Below are 21,998 nucleotides of genomic sequence, written 5' to 3' on the forward strand. Positions count from 1 at the left end.
TCACATTTCAGTTATTTCATATGGTTACATATTTTTGAAAACGTAGTAAAAGCAAAATTTCCATTCATACTGTATTTTTTGCAAACTGCATTTTCTGACACAGAATAAAGACCAGTACAGAAGAAAGGCAGTGAGGAAGTGACACACCATTCTTCATGCTTAAAAGACCTTTACAACACAGGAAAGTCAGTATGCACGTGCACGTTCAAATGTCAACTGCATTAAAAGCAAGCTGTTACTGAACCGAGGGGTAAAAAAAAAACTCAGTTGAGTGCTGCCCTTTGAGCTTCTGGAGGAAATTCAATTTGAGTTTTTTGGTGTACTGAGGAGGGATGAACTTTACTTTGAACTTTATTGATGAACTTTATTGTTATGTAGATGTTTTCCAGGAGTTAGCAAAGTATAGGCCAGGGGTCGGCAACCCAAAATGTTGAAAGAGCAATATTATACCCAAAAAACAAATATGTCTGGAGCCGCAAAAAAATAAAAGCCTTAAATAAGCCTAATAATGAAGGAAACACATGCTGTATGTATCTGCATTAGCTATATTAGCCTACTGTCAAAATGACTGAGTTGGCTTAAAACACATAATGAGCCTTCATGATTTAATGTTTAACGCACCACGTGACTACTCTGTTGTATGCCACCTAAAGTTTAACTTCATTACATTATTAATGAATTGCTTTTATGAACTTATAGAAATACAATAAAGAAATCCGATTTTTGATGTTTTATATTGAGGTTTCGAAAAACAACAAAATGGAACGTGCATAACATACCCCTTATTTGGGCATGTCTTTGATTTTCTTTATTATCTCAATTTTGTTTTTGAAGTCTGCAAATACGTGTTCTGATATGTTAATGAATGTTTCCTTCATGTACTCACCATCAGTGAATGTTTTTTTTTCTTATCTCCTGGTTTGCAACAAAACATGCAGCAGTAGTGGAGTTTTGCGATGCAATCAACTTCTTCAATCTATTTGTGCGCTTCTCTAAGTTCTTCAGAAGTAATTGAATCGCACTTTTTCTCTCACTCCAAACTGGGTACTTGGCTGCCGGTTTGTCTACAATAGCCACCTCCCTGGCATCCCGCCCTGCTGATAGGAACGTGTGTCACAGGCTATGACGCAAATCTTCATTGACAGAAATGTTGATATTTAATATTTATTCTACACATTTTTACAGCTTTGGAAAACGTTAAGAATGTTTGTGTTATTTTAGTCCTCCTACAGAAACCATATCAAAACAAAAATATGTTTCCCTAAACCATCTTTTTCCATTTTCAAACATTTTTGAAAATGCTCCAGGGAGCCACTAGGTCAGCGCTAAACACGAGTTGCCAACCCCTGGTATAGGCCAAAGGCCACAAACTGTTCATTAATCTGGTGCATCCAATATTTAGTTGGTCAAGTCTCCTGCAATATTTGTTCTGTTGATTTAGTAATTTTCATTTTGAATATTTGTTTGAGGTCAGTAATTTGTTAAACATTTGTGCTCTGTGATTGGCTGGCATTTGTGTTTATAAGTTCATTCATTGACTTCTGTAAGTAACATTACTGGTAGGTCTATGTTTGATAAGTTCATTTATGGATTGCTGTAAGTAACATTACCGGTAGGTTTATGAAGGAAAAAAAAAAGACATAACACTATTAGAGGTATTTAAAAAATAATAATAATAATTTTAAGTGGTGAATAGTTATTATTTCTCAATCTTTCAAATTCATTAAAATGAGATTTAAAATGATTGTTTTCTAATTAAAGTACTTTAGATACACCTTTCAACTGCCAGCCCCTCCTTCGACAAAAAGTTTGGCATCAATGGCAGCGACTAAGTTAACAATCGTTTTCCAACAAATTTGAAAATTGCAGACGGCCTTCCCAAAACTGCTCTCTTAATGCAGTAGTCATGCTAAAAAGAAGCGCTTGTGTGTTATGTGGTTGCACAGACCTCAAACTGGCAGACAACGGCTGCGAAGGCAGGTGAGGTTCGACTGCTCTCGTCCAACAGGTTCATATTTCGGTCATAGTGTCCTATGTAGTTGGTAAAGAGCAAGAACTCTGCCTTTCTGGAGAGGAAAATGTCTGCAATCCTCTGGCTCTCCTCCCTGTATCGACAAACAAAGTAAGAGCCATGAAAATGTGCAATGGAAGACCTGTCGAAATTTAATTTCAAGAGGGCATACTGTGCAACGTATAAATGTAATTTGGGAACAGTCACACATCTTACCATCGCCGTGTTCGATTCTCCAGTTCAGTGAGGATTGTGCAGTGTAAGAGGTAAACATCGGGCAGCTCATTTAGGATCTCGCAAAGTATTTTTTCATCTATAACAGGCTCTCCATCATCCCCCACTGCCGTCCTTACTGCATCACAAAAATTCTGCGGCACAAGGGGTTCCTTATTTATTTATTTATTTTAAATGTACATCCTCTTCATTAAGAAGTGTCCAATTAAGGCACAATTTTCTTTTGCATTCTTTCACTTCCTTTATCTGCAGCAAAATAGGTGAAGTGGGTCATTAAGCTAACTAGCAGAATTAAAAGGAAGTGAAACAGCTTCGCTCATTAAGCCCTCATTAAGAAAATGAAGCTAACATTGGCAATGAGTCTGTTCTCAAGTTCCTAAATGATGAATAGATAATACAGCTGTAACATGTTAGCTTCTGTTTGACTTTAGACTTGTTCCTATAAACACCACCAATAAAAGGCTACAAAATAAAGAAGCATGTTTAAGTAATACATTGCCATTGACGGCGATAGGCCTCCAATTCAATCATTGCAGCGCCATTAACAACATCTAAAACATTTTAACTGTTACAGTGGATTGAAAGACTATCGCCGTCAATGGCAGACAATGTGTAAAGGGGAGTTTATGTTTTCTTTTTTTTTTTTTTTTTAATGGTCCTGAAATCAAGACAAAATAAAACAAATGAATGGCTCGATCACTTACTTCCTGAAGAAGCTTGAGTGCTTTCACGTGTCTATAAACAGAAAAAGGAACAATTTGAGCAGAAACACAAATTAGTTGGAATGATGATGAGGTAACTTACGCTCTTTCAGTATCCAGTAGATCCATTGCGATGTAAAAAGCTCGGGATCGACCATCAACCTGTAAAGGGATGTTATACGGATTGTAACAAAAGGAATTTCAGAGGCTAAAGATAAGGTAGTCATAACATGCCCTAATAAACAGCTCTGTCGCAAAGACAGAACATTCAACTGCTGACATACGCGCATGTAGTCCACCTTTGATTAAATCTGCAACAATTGTGTCCAATGGAGTTACTAAACTGATCGCTAAGTACACTGGACAGGTTTTTCTTAACAATGCAACCTACATCGAGCCAACGCCCGTGTCCGGCCTATACTTTCACGTCGGGTTTCTACGGAGGATGGCTGGGGGAAATGGAGGCCCATATATTTGACCACGCTTCAGATCGAAGATGTTGAAGATGTTTTCCTCCCTCAGCTATTCCTCCTTTAACAAATCAGACAATCTTACCCTAATCAATGAGCAAACAGCTGATTGACAGCTTTACCCATGTGTTACGTCGAATCAATGACTTTCGGGAAGAAAAAAATCACTGTACATGTACCACAATGTGACATGCCTACTCTATTTGAAGCTGATTGACAGCTTTACCCATAAACCTCCTTAAACCACCAAAATGCTAGAACTTTTGGCACAGTTATAAATAAGGGTGTCAACAATAATCGATGCGGCGATGCATCCCGATACGGGGCAGGGACGATTCGATTCGATGCGGGCAACACGCTGAATCGATTCAGCGCATTTCAAAATATATACGTACGTTCAAAAATCTTCCCTGCGCAATTCTGGTGATGCAATGGATTTGGTTTCCCCATTTGTATTGTTATTCCATTGTTTACCTGTAGAGAGAGCTACTTTACATTCATAGCAAGCCAGTAGAGGTTAGATCGGGCCTAAAAAATTCCAGCCCAACCCGACACGGCCAGCTGGTATTGAAGCCCGACCGGCCAGATCAATTATCTAGATTTGCATGCCCGAGCCGAGTGAAGCGGAAAAAAAAAACACAGCAGCAGCAGCAATTTATTTTCATTTCTTCAAGTTTTCTTACTGTTTAAATAGTCCACATATTTTTATAAGAGTTATAAAAGCATTTACACAACGAAATACCGCTGGGAAAGTTTAATATAAAAAAAAAAACCACGTTTTTGCAGACACACAGAGGGGAAGATTCGAAAGGATCACATTTGCCTTTGTGTGCATAAATAAAAGTGTCTTTCCTAACAAATTCTCAGTTGGCAGACAAAAAACGCAAGTTTACTCAATATTTAAATAGTCTACCTATTTTTAAGAGATTTATAAAAGCATTTACACAACAAAATAATGCTGGGAAAGTTTAATTTTTTTAAAAAACACGGTTTTACAGACACACAGACGAGAAGATTCGAAAGGATCACATTTGCCTTTGTGTGCATAAATAAAAGTGTCTTTCGTAACGAATTCTCAGTTGGCAGAAAAAAAAAACGCAAGTTTACTCAATATTTAAATAGTCTACATATTTTTATGAGATTTATAAAAGCATTTACACAAAGAAATAACGCTGGGAAAGTTTAATAAAAAAAAAAAAAACACGGTTTTTCAGACACACAGAGGAGAAGATTCAAAAGGATCACATTTGCCTTTGTGTGCATAAATAAAAGTGTCTTTCGTAACGAATTCTGAGTTGGCAGGAAAAAAAACGCAAGTTTACTCAATATTTAAATAGTCTACATATTTTTATGAGAATTATAAAAGCATTCACACAACGAAATAACGGGAGGAGAAGAAGAAAAAGAGGGCTGCGCCACAGCCCTCTGCGCATTTTTTTTTTTTTTTTTTTTAATCATTTATTAGTCCAGCAAGGCGGCGCGACCCGACCCACCCAAACGTGAATGCTTAACATTTTGGGTCGGGTCGGGTTCGGGCACAAGATCTAACCTCTATGCAGGGGGGAAGTTTACTCAATATTTAAATAGTCTACATATTTTTATGAGAATTATAAAACCATTCACACAACGAAATAACAGGAGGAGAAGAAGAAAAAGAGGGCTGGGCCACAGCCCTCTGCGCATTTTTTTTTTTTTAATAATTTATTAGTCCGGCAAGGCGGCCCGACCCGACCCACCCAAACGTGAATGCTTAACATTTCGGGTCGGGTCGGGTTCGGGCACAAGATCTAACCTCTATGCAGGGGGGATGAGGAACCCAAATCCGCTTCCTCACCGGAGTAACGTCACAGACAAGCGCAGTTGTAATCGAGAGAGCAGAGAGATAGGACATAACATAACAATGGCTGAAACGGAGAAAGAGGGAGCGAGAAATATTATAGATATAAGATAGGCTAGGCCTACATTTTACTTTTGTTCTACATTGCAATTTAGTTGATGTTTTGTTTGCAACTGAACTGATCCCTGGATTGATATTGCGATAAAGATGCTGCTACACTACAATATTTCCTTTGTCGTTTTCTTTAATATTTACTTGAATATTTTTATTGATGGGTCGTTGTGACTAAAATACAGTGACTGTTATTACTGATTTTGCACAGGAGTTCAGATGTTGCACTGTGTGAAAGGCTGCTACTGTGTGTAAAAAAAAAGAGAAAGCCCTGGTCTCATTCAAAGCACTAATTAAATGCTGTGATCTGATTTTTTTTCATATATATAAGAAAGTATACTATTTTCATTTGACTTCAACCAGGAGTGACACAAGAGCCAATAAAAAGTTGTTTAATGTCTGTCCGCTTGTGTTGGCTCATGATTCACGAAAAATATGCTTTGCTTTAGAATTTTAATGCATCCCAGGCTTTAATGCATCGCAATGCATTGCCGAATCGAACCGAATCGAATCGTGACCCTCTGAATCGAATCGAATCGTGGCCCTCCGAATCGTAATCGAATCGAATCGTGAGGGCAGTGCCGATGCACACCTCTAGTTATAAATATAACACACAATAAAACACAACAGGTTTCACAGTGGTTAGCACGTTCCCCTCACAGTTCTGATAACCAAGGGTTCAATCCCGGGCTCCGGCCTTCCAGTGTGGAGTTTGCATGTTCTTACCATGCCTGTGTTGGTTTTCTCCTGGTGTGTGTAAAAGCAGGGCTATAAACATGGCAAGCTGGAAATGGCTAAATTAAACTGAAAACATAACGAAATTAAAATGTCAATCATTACGTTCGGGTCGGGGTTCTCGCTAAATTATTAAAATAAATATATATTTATATACGTATACCAAAACGATGTATGGATGTTAAACAAAGGAATACTTATCAAATAAATAATTTGGATAAAAAAGACAAGGCGCTGTATGGTCATTGCAGAGCCAGAGCGTGCCATGTGCCCTCTTTTTACTCTTTACCCTCTGCGATGCATGTACATAGTTCTTATTGGAGATGCGTGTGTGGCAGGGTGGCAGGTTCTTTTTTTTTTTTTTTTTTTAAACATTGGGTTTTGACAGTTGCCGTCATATTTTCGGGATCAAAGTACCGTATGCCGGAACAGCGTTCCGCAATCGTATTTCTTGGCGGAACGCCGATCCGGTGCATTTCGGCCCACTTTCACCCCTGTGTGTTACGTCGAATCAATGACTTTCGGGAAGAAAAAAATCACTGTATATGTACAACAATGTGAAATGCCTACTCTACTCTAGGGCAAATTCCTGTCAAAGCACCCCCCACACACACACACACACACACACACACGTAGAAGGGGGCAGGGACACAAAGTTTGGGGAAGTTTTGGCGAACTTATCAGGAAAGTATTTTTCTTTGAATTGTTACCATTAGTCAATTTTAGTCACATCAGTTTATTTAACATGTGTATTAAATTGCGAGTTTTCTTGCTTATAGACTAGTCAAGTAGTCGCAAATAAAATCTGATTCTAGTCAGTCGAAATTCCCATTTATATGGCGGAAAACACTCAGGTGACTTGAAGTTCCGCTCTGAGACCCCCAATTTAGCCAACTTTCAAAATTGTCCGATATGCATGTGTGATACATCATTGGAAAGCTTAAAATCTCAATTTTCTGGGGGAAGAACAATTTTGACCAGGAGGGCATTTAAAAAAAAAAAAAAAAAAAAGTTTTTTAAACAGCAAAACCCTATCTGGAGGTGAGAGCACGCGAGAGCAGAATTACAGACACCATAACTTTAACGAGATATTATCGCGTACTTACCTTGTTTCGATCCAAAAACTTAATGTAGCATGTATCACTGAGTGTCAAGACACAGCTGTGAATGGCCACAGCTGGATTTTTGGGGGATTTTATGGCTGAAACATGGTAATATTACTAGAGTCGCGATGCAGAAATCGCAGACATCAAGGAGTGGTCGAGATTTTCTTTTTCATATATTTACCCTTTTAAACGTTTTTTTTTTTTTTCAATTTTTCTTTGTTTGGATCTATTATTTATCATCTAACATATCTGAGAAAATGCGACAGTAACGAAAACAAATACAAGTAAGCGATAGTTATCAGGTAGATACCCGTGACTTTTTTACAGATGCCATTTTTTTCATTGTGACATAATTTGTTTAAATGTTTAAAATATGTGAGTGAATAATTTTTGAGTACTTTTTTTTTATAACGAAATATGAGACATCAGTTAATTATTCTAAACTAAAAACGACAGACATTTTGAATAATAAATATAATTAATGACCTTCGTTTTATGGCTGGGTTGAAACAAAAGCGGTTACACGACGTCCGTAAACGGGGGTTTTCAGGGTAAAACGGACAAATTAAAATATTTCTGGGGCTTAATGCGCCATGAATCTGCTATGGCAGCATATAGACATATTGTTGTATCAAACACAACAGTTGTTTTGGCTTAAAATACAGCAGTTTCTTTTAAAGAGGATCCAAGAGCAGAAACTGCTTTTTCAGTCTTGTTTGTGTTTTCCGCCATATACAGTATAAATATACTGTACAGTGCCTTGCAAAAGTATTCGGCCCCCTTGAATCTTGCAACCTTTCGCCACATTTCAGGCTTCAAACATAAAGATATGAAATTTAATTTTTTTGTCAAGAATCAACAACAAGTGGGACACAATCGTGAAGTGGAACAACATTTTATGGATAATTTAAACTTTTTTAACAAATAAAAAACTGAAAAGTGGGGCGTGCAATATTATTCGGCCCCTTTACTTTCAGTGCAGCAAACTCACTCCAGAAGTTCAGTGAGGATCTCTGAATGATCCAATGTTGTCCTAAATGACCAATGATGATAAATAGAATCCACCTGTGTGTAATCAAGTCTCCGTATAAATGCACCTGCTCTGTGATAGTCTCAGGGTTCTGTTTAAAGTGCAGAGAGCATTATGAAAACCAAGGAACACACCAGGCAGGTCCGAGATACTGTTGTGGAGAGGTTTAAAGCCGGATTTGGATACAAAAAGATTTCCCAAGCTTTAAACATCTCAAGGAGCACTGTGCAAGCCATCATATTGAAATGGAAGGAGCATCAGACCACTGCAAATCTACCAAGACCCGGCCGTCCTTCCAAACTTTCTTCTCAAACAAGGAGAAAACTGATCAGAGATGCAGCCAAGAGGCCCATGATCACTCTGGATGAACTGCAGAGATCTACAGCTGAGGTGGGAGAGTCTGTCCATAGGACAACAATCAGTCGTACACTGCACAAATCTGGCCTTTATGGAAGAGTGGCAAGACGAAAGCCATTTCTCAAAGATATCCATAAAAAGTCTTGTTTAAAGTTTGCCACAAGCCACCTGGGAGACACACCAAACATGTGGAAGAAGGTGCTCTGGTCAGATGAAACCAAAATTGAACTTTTTGGCCACAATGCAAAACGATATGTTTGGCGGAAAAGCAACACAGCTCATCACCCTGAACACACCATCCCCACTGTCAAACATGGTGGTGGCAGCATCATGGTTTGGGCCTGCTTTTCTTCAGCAGGGACAGGGAAGATGGTTAAAATTGACGGGAAGATGGATGCAGCCAAATACAGGAACATTCTGGAAGAAAACCTGTTGGTATCTGCACAAGACCTGAGACTGGGACGGAGATTTATCTTCCAACAGGACAATGATCCAAAACATAAAGCCAAATCTACAATGGAATGGTTCAAAAATAAACGTATCCAGGTGTTAGAATGGCCAAGTCAAAGTCCAGACCTGAATCCAATCGAGAATCTGTGGAAAGAGCTGAAGACTGCTGTTCACAAACACTCTCCATCCAACCTCACTGAGCTCGAGCTGTTTTGCAAGGAAGAATGGGCAAGAATGTCAGTCTCTCGATGTGCAAAACTGATAGAAACATACCCCAAGCGACTTGCAGCTGTAATTGGAGCAAAAGGTGGCGCTACAAAGTATTAACGCAAGGGGGCCGAATAATATTGCACGCCCCACTTTTCAGTTTTTTATTTGTTAAAAAAGTTTAAATTATCCAATAAATTTTGTTCCACTTCACAATTGTGTCCCACTTGTTGTTGATTCTTGACAAAAAATTAAAATTTTATATCTTTATGTTTGAAGCCTGAAATGTGGCGAAAGGTTGCAAGGTTCAAGGGGGCTGAATACTTTTGCAAGGCACTGTATATACAACAGTATATACAGTACAGGCCAATAGTTTGACACACCTCCTTCAGTGCAACACAAATGAAGGTCCCACACCCATTGAAAAAGCAATAAATTCCACTAATTAACCCTAAAAAGGCATACCTGTTAAGTAAAAAAAACAAACATTTTAGGTGACTCCCTCTTGAAACTCATCAAGAGAATGCCAAAAGTGCAAAAAAAAAAAAATCAGAGCAAGGGGCGGCTACTTTGAAGATAATCATTCAATCATTTTCCGAACAGCTTATCCTCACAAGGGTCATGGGGGCGCTGGAGCCAATCCCAGCTAACTATGGGCTGTATGTGGTGTACACCCTGAATCGGTTGCCAGCCAATCGCAGGACACAAGGAGACGAACAACCATTTGCGCACACAGTCGTCCATAGGGAAAATTTAGAGTGTTCAATCAGCCTAGCATGCATGCTTTTGGGATGCACACAGGCACGGGGAGAACATGCAAACTCCACACAGGAAGGCGGGAGCCTGGGATTGAACCCTTGATCTCAGAACTGTGAGGGGAACGTGCTAACCACTATGTGTGTGAAACCTGTTATGTTTTATTGTGTGTTGTATTTATAACTGTGCCAAAAGCAGTTTTTGCATTTCGGTGGTTTTACTAGAATATGATACATGTTTTTATTTATTTCACCTTTTTTGCTAACTACATACTTCCAAATATGTTCTTTCATAGTTTTATTACCTTGAGTGAGAATTTAGAATGTAAATAGTCATGAAAATAAAGAAAATACACGAATGAGAAGGTGTGTCCAAACTTTTGGCCTGTACTGTATATATTAGGGATGGTGATTTTGACTAATTTCCCTGCCCACTAGTCTCATATTATATATGCAGTATATATCATTATTTTTATGGATATGTGCAATTTAACGTGCATGTCATCCGTTTTACTTTTTCTAAAGTACCTGTCGGTCATAGTTGCTTTCGCCACCTGCGTCTTCCTCGTCTGAGGTGCGTCCAGCATCATCGTCAGCTGCCAGTGGTCCATTGACAGCATTATCCGGGCTGCTTTGTGGTCCAGCAGCTAGTGGACACACTCTGTAGGCTTCTGTATAAGCGCTAAAAACAAAGGAAAGCCTCTGTTATTGAAGGCATGTGGGTGAATTTGTTTTGCAAGCCAACAAAATCATAATACCATAAAATAAAAAATAGTTATGGTCATTTTGAGTTGACATTCATTACTGCTTATGCAATTTGGATAAGATGCAATATGCGTTTTGCTACCCTGTATTTTGTCACATCATGTCTCATGATAATGAAGTTGAATCCAATCTGATCTCATCTAAAACTAGACATATACTGTAAATGGCGGAGAACGATCACTTTCCCTTCGGGACCTCAAGAGTATTTTCGGACTTAATTGTATTGAATTTTCAATAAAAGTAGTCTTTTTACTGCTTATTTATGCTTAATTTATGCCGGTATTTCTGTATGACAACAAAAAACTACAACCAGAACCGGAATCTAATGATACCATTAGTTCATGCAGGTGTGCCTAATAAAGTGTCCCATGGAAATATGCGACAAAAATATTGTAATTTGACGATATATCAGTTCATTTTTATGAGTCTCCCAAGTCTTTTGTGATCCCGCACGTTGAAATATCACCACAATAAACATTTCTAGTGTTCCAAGCGAGTGTGAATAGTTGAAACGTTGCAGCTTTACTGCAACCAATAAAGTAGCCCAAGCAAGGCCTGGAGTGACAACTGCATTCAAGTAGCAGCGTCTGTTGGTCCCACTCGACGGGGAACCCTCGATGTATGTGCAGACTGGCTGCAACTCAACAGGGAGTGTACGCCATATGCAAATAAAATGCCTCCTTACATTGCAGCGGTGATGCAATTGTGAACATAGCAAACAACCGTGGATTTCAACCCCACTGAGATGCAAATGTGCGACATATGAACAACATGTGAGCATCATTACCCGCTATGGCTCATTACCAATTACCAGATCAAACTTTGAATTAGGTATCAGAGGTTGCTCGGAGCTCAAACGGCATGTGGACACTTTCTAGGTTCGTCAAGTCTATTGCTGACTTTGTCGCTTCTTAAATGCAAACACAGAGCAAGACATACTGCCATAAAACCTTTAAGGAGAGACAAACTATTAGTTTTCCTTCTGCCTAAGGTTCATGGCTGAGTGTATTAGCTCTACTGATAGCTTCTGAAGCAGCTGCTAATAGTATGCTTTCAGGCTATTGCAGGAATAAACTAGACTGAGCACAGAACTTTTTAAGAGGCCTCCACAACTATACTTTGGAAAATAATATAATAGTATCCTGACGAGTGGTGTCAACAATAATCGATGCGGCGATGCATCCCGATGCGGGCAACAAACCGAATCGATTCAGCGCATTTTAAAATATATACCGGTAAGTATGTTCAAAAATCTTCCCTGCGCAATTCTGTTGATGCAACGGATTTGGTTTCCCCATTTGTATTATTATTCTCATGTTTCATTTTTTACACACTGCATAGTCTGGTCAAGTTTCCCATTAACCTCGTAGAAGCCAAAATTTCTCCAGATGTCTGCTTGCAATGTCTTAGGTGCATCAATAATCTTTCTCGCTCCCTCTTTCTCCGCTTCAGCCATTGTTATGTCATGTCCTATCTCTTAGAGGTTAGATCTTGTGCCCGAACTCGAACGGGTCGGGCCCAAAATGTTAAGCATACACGTTCGGGTCGGGTCGGGCCGCGGCGCCTGACTAATAAATTATTTTTTTAAAATGGGATAAAACCGAGAGGAGGCTCTCTGTATTGTGCATTTGCTTGTGCAGGCAAATGAACGCAGTGGCGCCGCCCGCTTTTTCTTCTTCTCCTCCCGCTGTGGCGCTTGCGATTCGTTACGAAAGACACTTTTATTTATGCACACAAAGCAACACAAATGTGATCCTTTTGAATCTTCTCCTGTGTCTGCAAAATCACGTTTTTTTTTTTTTTTTATATTAAACTTTCCTAGCGTTATTTCGTTGTGTAAATGCTTTTATAATGATCATAAAAATATGTAGACTATTTAAACATTAAGAAAACTTGCGTTTTTTCTGCCAACTCGAAGAAATGAAAATAAATTGCCACTGCTGCATTTTTTTTTCCCGCGTCATTCCAACAAAAAAAAATCGGATTTTTCGGGCTGGGCCGGGTTGGGCTTCAATACCAGCGGGCCATGTGGGGTCGGACTGGATTTTTTAAGCCCAATCTAACCTCTACTATCTCTCTGCTCTCTCGATTGCAAAAAACTGATATTTCCTTATGTTGAAACAGATTGTTATGGCTGCTGCACTTCATTTTAATTCATTATTTTTTTATTGTTATGTGGTAGTAACTGATTGCATTTCTAAGTTGATTGCACATATATAGTGGGCGAGGCCTACATTTTACTTTTGTTCTACATTGCAATTTAGTTGATGTTTTGTTTGCAACTGAACTGATCTCTGGATTGATATAGATAAAGATGCTGCTGCACTACAATATTTTCTTTGTCATTTTCTTTATAATATTTACTTGAATATTTTTATTGATGGGTCGTTGTGACTAAAATACAGTGACTGTTATTACTGATTTTGCACAGGAGTTCAGATGTTGCACTGTGTGAAAGGCTGCTAATGTGTGTAAAAAAAAGAGAAAGCCCTGATCTCATTCAAAGCACTAATTAAATGCTGTGATGTTTTTTTTAAATATATATATATATGAAAGTATTTTCATTTGACTTCAACCAGGAGTGACACAAGAGCCAATAAAAAGTTGTTTAATGTCTGACCGCTTATGTTGCCTCATGATTCACGAAAAATATGCTTTGCTTTAGAATTTTAAAGCATCCCAGGCTTTAATGCATCGTGATGCATTGCCGAATCGAACCGAATCGAATCGTGGCCCTCCGAATCGTAATCGAATCGTGAGGGCAGTGCCGATGCACACCTCTAATCCTGACCTACTGGTGACCCACAAAAATTTGAGATATGAGAATTACATTGATAGGGTGACCAAACGTCCTCTTTTTTTCATGACATGTCCACTTTTGGCATCCTGTCCGGGGTGGGGTTTTATACATTCATGAAATTTATCGTTTTCAATATTTTTCACGAGACCAGTTAGCGTACTGTAGTATGAAAAAGTATTTGAACCTTTTGGAATTTCTCACATTTCTGCATAAAATTACCATCAAATGTGATCTGATCTTTGACAAAATCACACAGATGAAAAAAGACAGTGTCTGCTTTAACTAAAACCACCCAAATATCTATAGATTTTCATATTTTAATGAGGAGAATATGCAAACAATGACAGAAGGGGGAAATGAGTAAGTGAACCCTCTGCCTAAGGACAGTTAAAGAGTAATTTAAACCCTTTTTCACCAAACAATTTAAGTCAGGTGTTAAAAGCTGCCCTGCTAACTATAAAGCACACACCTGGTAAGAATTGTCTTGATGAGAAGCTTCGTCTGATGTGCATTATGGCTCGGTCCAAAGAGCTGTCTAAAGACCTGCGAGTAAGGATTGTTGATATGTATAAAGCTGGGAAAGGATAGAACACCATCTCTAAATGTCTGGATGTTCATCAATCCACAGTCAGAGAAGTTGTCTACAAATGGAGAGAGTTTGGCACTGTTGCTTCTTTCCCAAGGAGTGGTCGTTCACCAAAGATGACGCCAAGAGTTCAACGCAGAATACTCAGAGAGGTAAAAAAGAACCCTAGAGTGTCTGCTAAAGACACAAAGAACTCACTGGCACAGTCCAATATTTCTGGGCACACATCAACTATGGTCAAGAATGGTGTTCATGGGAGGTCTCCACGGAGGAAGCCACTGCTGTCTAAAAAAATTGTTGCTCGTTTAATGTTCGTAAAAAGGCACTTGGGCACTCCACAGAGGTTTTGGCAAAATATTTTGTGGACTGATGAAACCACAGTTGAATTGTTTTGGAGTAACACACAATGTCATGTGTGGAGAAAAAACGGAACAGCTCACCAACATCAACACCTCATCCCACCATGAAGCATGGTGGAGAGAGCATCATGATTTGAGGCTTTTTTGCCTCAGAGCCTGGACAACTTGCAATCATTAATGGAAGAATGAATTCAAAAGTTTATCAGGATGTTTTGCAGGAAAAACTGAGGCCGTCTGTCAAACAGTTGAAGCTAAAAAGAGAATGAATGCTGCAACAAGACAATGATCCAAAGCTCAACGGTAAACCAATTTGAGAATGGTGTCAGAAGAACGAAATACATGTTCTGGAGTGGCCAAGTCAAAGTCCAGACTTAAACCATATTGAGATGCTGTGGCATGACCTAAAGACAGTGATTCATGCCAGACAACGAAGGAATCTGACTGAACTACAGCAGTTTTGTACAGACGAATGGGTCAAGATTAGTTCTGATCGATGTGCCAGACTGATCTGCAGCTACAGGAAGCGTCTGGTTGGAGTTATTGCTGCCAAAGGGGGGCTACAAAATATTGAGTGTGATTGGTTCACTTACTAATTTTCCCCCCTCTGTCATTGTTTGCATACTATCCTCGTTAAAATATGAAAACCTATAAATGTTTAGGTGGTTTTAGTAAACGCAGACAGTGTTTTCATCTGTGTGATTTTGACAAAGATCAGCTCATATTTGATGGTGATTTTATGCAGAAATGTGAGAAATTCCAAAAGGTTCAGATACTTTTTCATACCACTGTATGTTGAAATTGACTGACGCTTTGCACAGAATACTACGGTACTGTGCTGACTATGACGTGTTCCGAGAGAGCCTGCCCACTGGTTGGTTCTGATGTGCTCAGTGACAGAGAAAACAGACGTCAGAGTAATGTTCCATCATTCCCCAGTGCTAAAACCAATACCACTAAAGACTAAAGTGACGTTTTTTTCTTTTTTGTCAAATTATTGTTGTTGTGAGGCAACGGTTTGATTTACATTATTTCAGTGAAAGCAGAAAAGAGCTTTTGTTAAAGATGGATTTTCTACAGAAGAGGACATTTTTAGAACATTATTACAGATTATTTATTTGTACAGTATGAATTGAAAAGAATGCTATTACTTTGTTCAAGGTTTACTCGCTAATACAGAAGAGGCTTTTTTTTTTTTTTTAATAATTTCATTTCAGTCTTTTTTACGTTATTATTGTTCTATTATTTTAGGAATAATAAAGCCTGTTGAGTAACCTCTGAGAATTTTAATTTGTGTCTTTGGTTATATAGCTGTTATTTTGTTATAAAACTGAATTTTCAATCTAGATGGAGGAGGCATATTTTTTATGTATTTAAGTGATAAGGCATCTTTCTCAAGTATCTCGAGGCCAAGCTGACTGTCCTCTTTTTTGGAAATCAAAATATGGTCACCCTATACATACTGTAGAGAATTCAATCTACTAGCTTCTCGCTAATGCATAATGGGACGCAATACAGAAGCATTATAGCAATATCCAACATATGATATGCACACATTAAGCGCAATAATTTACCTTTCACCTAAAGCATTGAGAAATGAATTTTAAAGTCTTTGACAATTTTGTTGTACAAATATTTCAGATATTTGAATGAAAACCACATTACATTCAATAAAACAGAATCGCAATCATATGACGATATTGATCGATATGTTGCTTTTTGATCTGTTTCATTTGATCATTGCTGAACCAGTAAATGTATCGATCCAGATCAATGCACCATTAATACTTGACAAGTTGACAACACATTGATATTTTGTTAGGTTAACTGAAGAGTTAATCGGTTTCCCAGATCATCCACTGATGCAGTTGGTACTGAGAATGATCGAATCCAAAAACGCATTGGATATGTCGTTTAATCAGTTTGCCTTGACAAGATGTATTGACCAAAAAACTACATTTTTCATATACCAAAAGTTATATTTTCAAACATGAATGTGTATAGTACTCCTAATTTTAGAGCTGGTGGCTGTTTTTTTAAGTGCAAAAAAAATCACTTGAGCAAAATAAGAACCCAGCAGAATACAAAGAAGTCTCATGTTCCTCTTTAGACCCAGAAGAAAAACAGCTCCAAAATGCTCTGTCGATTAATCATCCGAGGAGGTGAACTGTGTGACTGTATGGCCAATAGGAATACAAAGGAGAGGAGGGGATGGTAATGTAAGCGCACTATGGCTGATCATACTAATAAATCCTCCTTCACCACATGATTGCTGAATTTTCCGGAACAATCAATTGTTTCCTTTCTAAACAGGTGAGGAGAGAGCACTTGCATGTGCCACAAAATTCGTGCAAACTGTGCACATATATAACTGATCTCACAATATGAAAGCATCCTGTGCATAGGTACACTGAAATATTAATGCATTCTTTGCACACATACAAGTGATATCACACTATTCATGCATAGCCTTCTGTGGTCACAGCTTCAAAGAAACACGACGACTGAGTAATCAGTAATAACACATTGAGATTGAAGATTTTGCATGTAAACATGAAAAATTACAATCTTTCTATTTCAGGAGAATCACATCTCTAAAAAAAGCCCAAATTCTAAATGAATGGATGTTTTGTAAAAGAAGGTTTAACTGTAAATGTTTCAATACAGTATGACTTGAACATCATACAAGTTAGACAAACACATCTTAAATGTTAAATAGAGGGAATGTTCAGCGTACCCCTCGGAGGGTCTGACTAATTAAATAATTCTTAACCATTATTCGCTGACAAAACAAAATATCAAGTTCAATGCTTATAAACTACAGTAGGACTAAACTGTAAATGAATACAGAGGTGGGTAGTAACACGTTACATTTAGTCCGTTACATTTATTCAAGTAACTTTTTGAGAAAAATGTACTTTGAGTAGTTTTTCAACGCAATACTTTTTACTTTCACTTGAGTAGATTTGTGAAGAAGAAACACTACTCTTACTCCACTACTTTGGGCTACACTAGAGTCATTACATTTTTCCTCTTTAGTCTACATATTGACTTCATATTTGCCAGAGATGCGGACAGAGGCTGTCTCGTTTTCACCAATGAGACATTGCAACAAAAACCACTTGCTCCAGTATACCAATCAAAGGTAGCAGTGTTTTTTTTTCCACTAGAGGGTGCTCATGCTCTTTTGATGGGTGATGTTTTTTGTTTTGTTTGTTTTTTTCCACAAAACAATATCAAAACAATTGCAAAAGTGATTCAAAATACTGTATCAGCATGGAAATGTGGTCCTAAAAAGCTAATGGTTGACGCTATCTCAATAATGCACAAGGCAAAACGGTTACTATGGTTTTAGAATTAAAGGACCGGTGATGTTTCAAGTGTTGCTTTGGTCTGAATTTGATTTTCGTGTCACTTTTGACCTAAAATGTCCATGTAATAGGTTATAGTACAGTATAATAATAATAGTTCATATAGAGGATGTTGTGCTGAGAAAAAATACCATTATTTACATAAAAGAAAATCTGACATTTTAAGCAGTTACTCACAATGTTACTCATTACTTGACTATTCTTTACAACAAATGCTTTTATACTTGTACTTGAGTAATATTATTTGGAAGAAACCGTACTCTTACGTGAGTAGATTTTTTTGGCTACTGTACCCACCTCTGAATGAATAGTAATGTAATTGTGTCTATGAATTACTATTAAATTAATCAAAAGAGCATCCCTAACATTGAGTAATAAAAGAATAAGGTGAGAGGACAAAAACAATTCATATCAGAACTGTGGAATTTCACACACCATTCTGCGCCAAATAGGTGTTTAGGCATTGTGAGGATGTGTTGTTTAAGACACACCCAGTAGTGCATGTTACAATTTGGTGGATGAAAGTGATTCTTTTGATCCATTCTTTGGAATGTGAGTGCAAAAGGGAAGAAAAAACCTTCACAAGCACACGGACAATATGCCAACACCAAACAGAAAGATTAAACCCAAAACCTGAGCTGTGCAGCAGATGTCTTGTACATCATTCGAACATTTCCATTAGTTCCTATGATAAATTATTTGACGCTCACTTAAGGATCATATTTTTCTTCTCACTCCAACTTGTCTCAGACAACTCACCTCTCTGGTTCCTGTACAGATGATTTCACCTTGATTTCAAAGCCAGGGAGGCTACTCATGTCCACATAACCATCCGTCTCATTTGCAGATGACAGTACTCGCGTGGGACGCTCAAAGAAGTCACCCAAAGGAAGCGGTCGCGAGGGCCTCCACTGCGGCACCTGAACATTCTCGTAGTCCGAGTTAACAGGCGGAACATTTTCATAGTCGGAGGAATCTGCATTGGGGAAGGAGATGGAGCGAGGCTTGGTGAGGGGCAGCGGTGAGAAAGGCACACGAGAACGCTCTTCGAAGGATTCCACCCGCACCACACTACGATTGAGGAAGGCCACTGAGCTTTGTGTCCTTGTGGATGTCGGGTAGAACAAGAGGGCGGGCGGTGTCTCAGGTGATGCTTGAGGCTGGCAAGTAGAACGATGGAGTTGTCGTGGAGAATTAGTAACGCTGTGTTTATCTGGATCAAGTAGTCTGTTGGGTGTCATGTGGCTGGACTCTGTTGAGGACTCAGACGAAGAAAGGTTAGAGGGCTTGGTCTCCACTTTCCGTTTAAATTTTAGCATCAGGAATCGTTTAATAGAGGATTTCTTCTTTTGGTTTTTCTCTGAGGGGTCCACATCAATAAGAAGTGAAGGTGAACTCTTGGCAATGGGTTTTTTAGTGATGTAAGCCAGCTCAAAAGGGGGAGGGATGTCCACAACAGATGTGGGTGTTGACAGACCACTGGATGACAGAGGTGAGCATCTAGAAAACCTTCCACAAGGAGAGCCTTCAGTTTCTCTGTGGGCACACACAGGCGTGGACGCAGAGGACGGTGGGTAAAGGGGTAGATAGTGAGGTTTCGGGTATCCCTTCAACATGGGACTGCTGCTCAACACGGGTCCTTTCTGACCAAGGCTTGGTGCATGTACTAGGCGCTCTCCTGCCTCACTGTTTATGCGATGCGAGAGGGAGCGAGAACGCATTCCTGATGGGCTCCGGCCCAAAGGAAACACATTTTCTCCCTCTGAGCTATCATCTCCTGGATCCTCGTATAGGTGGTCATTACTGGCATCTGTGTCAGTAACTTCATCACGCAAAGCATGCCTGAAGAAGTCCAGTTTTCTTGGTACAATCAATTGGTTTCCCACAAAAGAGGAGGTCAATGAGCTATCAGAGTTGCAGAGCAGACGGAATTTGGGTTGACGATACAAACGATTCAACAAGGCATCTAGTTTGTGCTCTTCGCTTGTCACAGACCTACTTCTCTGGTATCCTACAGGGCCTTTTTGGCCTTGACTTTTTTGGTAGACAGTATCTTGCCTCTGTGGTGAAAGTGGACTGCCTGGTGCACCAAAAACTTTGTTATGATTTGGGATTATTTCTGTCTTGATAATGTCCTCTGGAGAGACATAATATGGTTCATGACTTTGCGATTCTTCTAGGGTGATGTGTCTCTTAGCTTCGTGGCAATTCCGCTTCTGGTTACTAAATTGCATGGGGTGGTCTTCCTCAATTAAACCAAGCTGCAGGTTTTTACCTATTGTGTGATCACCATTAAGGGTTTTACAGTAGTTTTCACCATTCGGAGTGGATGCATGCTGGCTGGGTCCACTGAGAAGATCATCTGTGAAAAACTCGAATGTGTCGTCCAGTTGTTCTCGCCTGGATGACATATTTTCTGTCCTGTCCTCTTTTTCCTCGTCCCTGCTGTTAACTGAAATGTCTCCCATTGAGAGGCCATCTGTGTCTGCAAGTGCCTCACCAGCATCCTCATCCATTTCCTCTGTCACGTCTGTGGTGTCGATCATCTCCACCGCGTCCTCCGAGTCAGTGGTGAGCCGGTCATCACTGGCCCACAATGTGTCTAGAGAATCCACATCGTCTGTGAGGGCGCTGTCCGTTAGTCTCCAGTCCTCATCCATCTTTGGAACCATCTCTTCTTCATGGACCTGGTGCTTCTCACTTGTGTTTGGCGTTTGCGACGACACTCCATCTTGGTCGCAAGCCTCTTTGTTTGGACCCAGCTCTCCATTGTGAACCCCGTTAATGCATCCCTCTTGAATTCCAGATAGGAGGGGTTCCCTCAAATGGAGCTTCAATATAGGTTTGGGGGCAACAGAAGGTTTGGGACCTCTGGCCACTGACATTAGCGACATACGGGCTGGACAAACAAGTGTTGGCTTGGGAGCGACATAGGGCTTGTTGGCGCAGTCTGAAGGAACAACAGGAAAAGGAAACAGTAAGATGATGTGTCTTAAAATAGATTATAGTTCCTTAAGGGTCCCCCTCGAACTTCAAAAGTAATGTGAGTATTAATTACAATTAAAGGTTCATGCCGCTGTCAAGTTTGAAAATGTACATTTGTTCTTTTAGTTATATTTTCTAAAATGCTTGTCTACCCTTTGGAGGAACAATAATGGAAGGGATTTCCCTGAGTGGCTTCCTGTGATTCAAAGCCTTTTAAAACAACTGTTCATGCATTTAGAATGCAACCACTGTACTTTATCACATGTATTAGACAGTGACAAAAGAGGCAATGTAGATGTGATAAATGTGTTTCAATTAGCAACTATTAACACTCTCATGGGTGGAAGCTAAGCATGACTTTTCTGATTTCCATTATAAAACAACAACTCATTTGTAACTCATGCATATTAAAGTAAAGATTCGTTTAAAAAACAATGAGTTGTAGCTACACTCGTGTTTTATTCTTAGATATGGGATTAAAAGTAAAAACTACGTACAAGATACTTGACATATTAGTTCTCCAGGTGATGAATTTATCATTACAAGAAAATCAAAGCTTTACCTGTGTTCATTTTGACGCAGCAATCGCCTCCCGCATGTCGTCCACTGAAGCCGCTTTGGATGAATTCACGGTCAAATGTAATTTAAAAAGGGGGGAAAGTAAAATAACTCAGCTGATGTTCGCTGTGCGCTCACCATTCTTAAGCCGCCGCAGCTCTCCTCATGGCACACACAAACTTCACGTGCGTGCGTGATTGTGTGTGCGCGAAGCGTGCGTGCTTTCGCGCTTGATAACGATTGAAGCTCGCAGTATTTACAAAATTGCACATTTGACATCAACCCCTAAAAATAATGAACAATCAATGTAGATGGCAAGTAACTATTTTTGGGAAAATAATAATAATAAAAAAATATTTTTAAAAACCCGATTGAAATACATTATAAACATTTTTTTAAATGTTATTCATTCCTTCAATATAATCTCAAATACACTTTGGTTATGGTCCAATCATAATAAAATAGATCCCCCCCCCCACAATATCATTGAAATTCAGGGGTATATATATATGTTGTTTACATACATCTACTGATGCATCTGGAAATCTGGGTCAGGCTAATTTGTCTTACACA

General features: G+C 39.1%; 1 protein-coding gene across 3 annotated transcripts in view; it reads right to left on the bottom strand.

Annotated features, from left to right (window-relative positions):
* The window catches only part of LOC130921254 (FYVE, RhoGEF and PH domain-containing protein 5-like), a 38,956-nt gene extending 17,387 nt beyond the window's left edge, over window positions 1–21,569 (bottom strand). For all 3 annotated transcript variants that reach the window (XM_057844916.1, XM_057844917.1, XM_057844915.1), the window contains exons 1-7: window positions 21,430–21,569; window positions 18,642–20,832; window positions 10,533–10,686; window positions 3,050–3,108; window positions 2,950–2,980; window positions 2,228–2,379; window positions 1,949–2,105 (exon numbers count right to left, since the gene is read on the bottom strand). In XM_057844916.1, the coding sequence (XP_057700899.1) occupies window positions 1,949–2,105; window positions 2,228–2,379; window positions 2,950–2,980; window positions 3,050–3,108; window positions 10,533–10,686; window positions 18,642–20,832; window positions 21,430–21,439 (2,754 nt within the window). In that variant the 5' untranslated portion in view covers window positions 21,440–21,569. The remainder of the gene's footprint in view (window positions 1–1,948; window positions 2,106–2,227; window positions 2,380–2,949; window positions 2,981–3,049; window positions 3,109–10,532; window positions 10,687–18,641; window positions 20,833–21,429) is intronic.
* Window positions 21,570–21,998: the final 429 nt, after the last annotated feature.

Source organism: Corythoichthys intestinalis, chromosome 9, assembly GCF_030265065.1.
Source record: "Corythoichthys intestinalis isolate RoL2023-P3 chromosome 9, ASM3026506v1, whole genome shotgun sequence".
Classification (NCBI taxonomy): Eukaryota; Metazoa; Chordata; class Actinopteri; order Syngnathiformes; family Syngnathidae; genus Corythoichthys; species Corythoichthys intestinalis.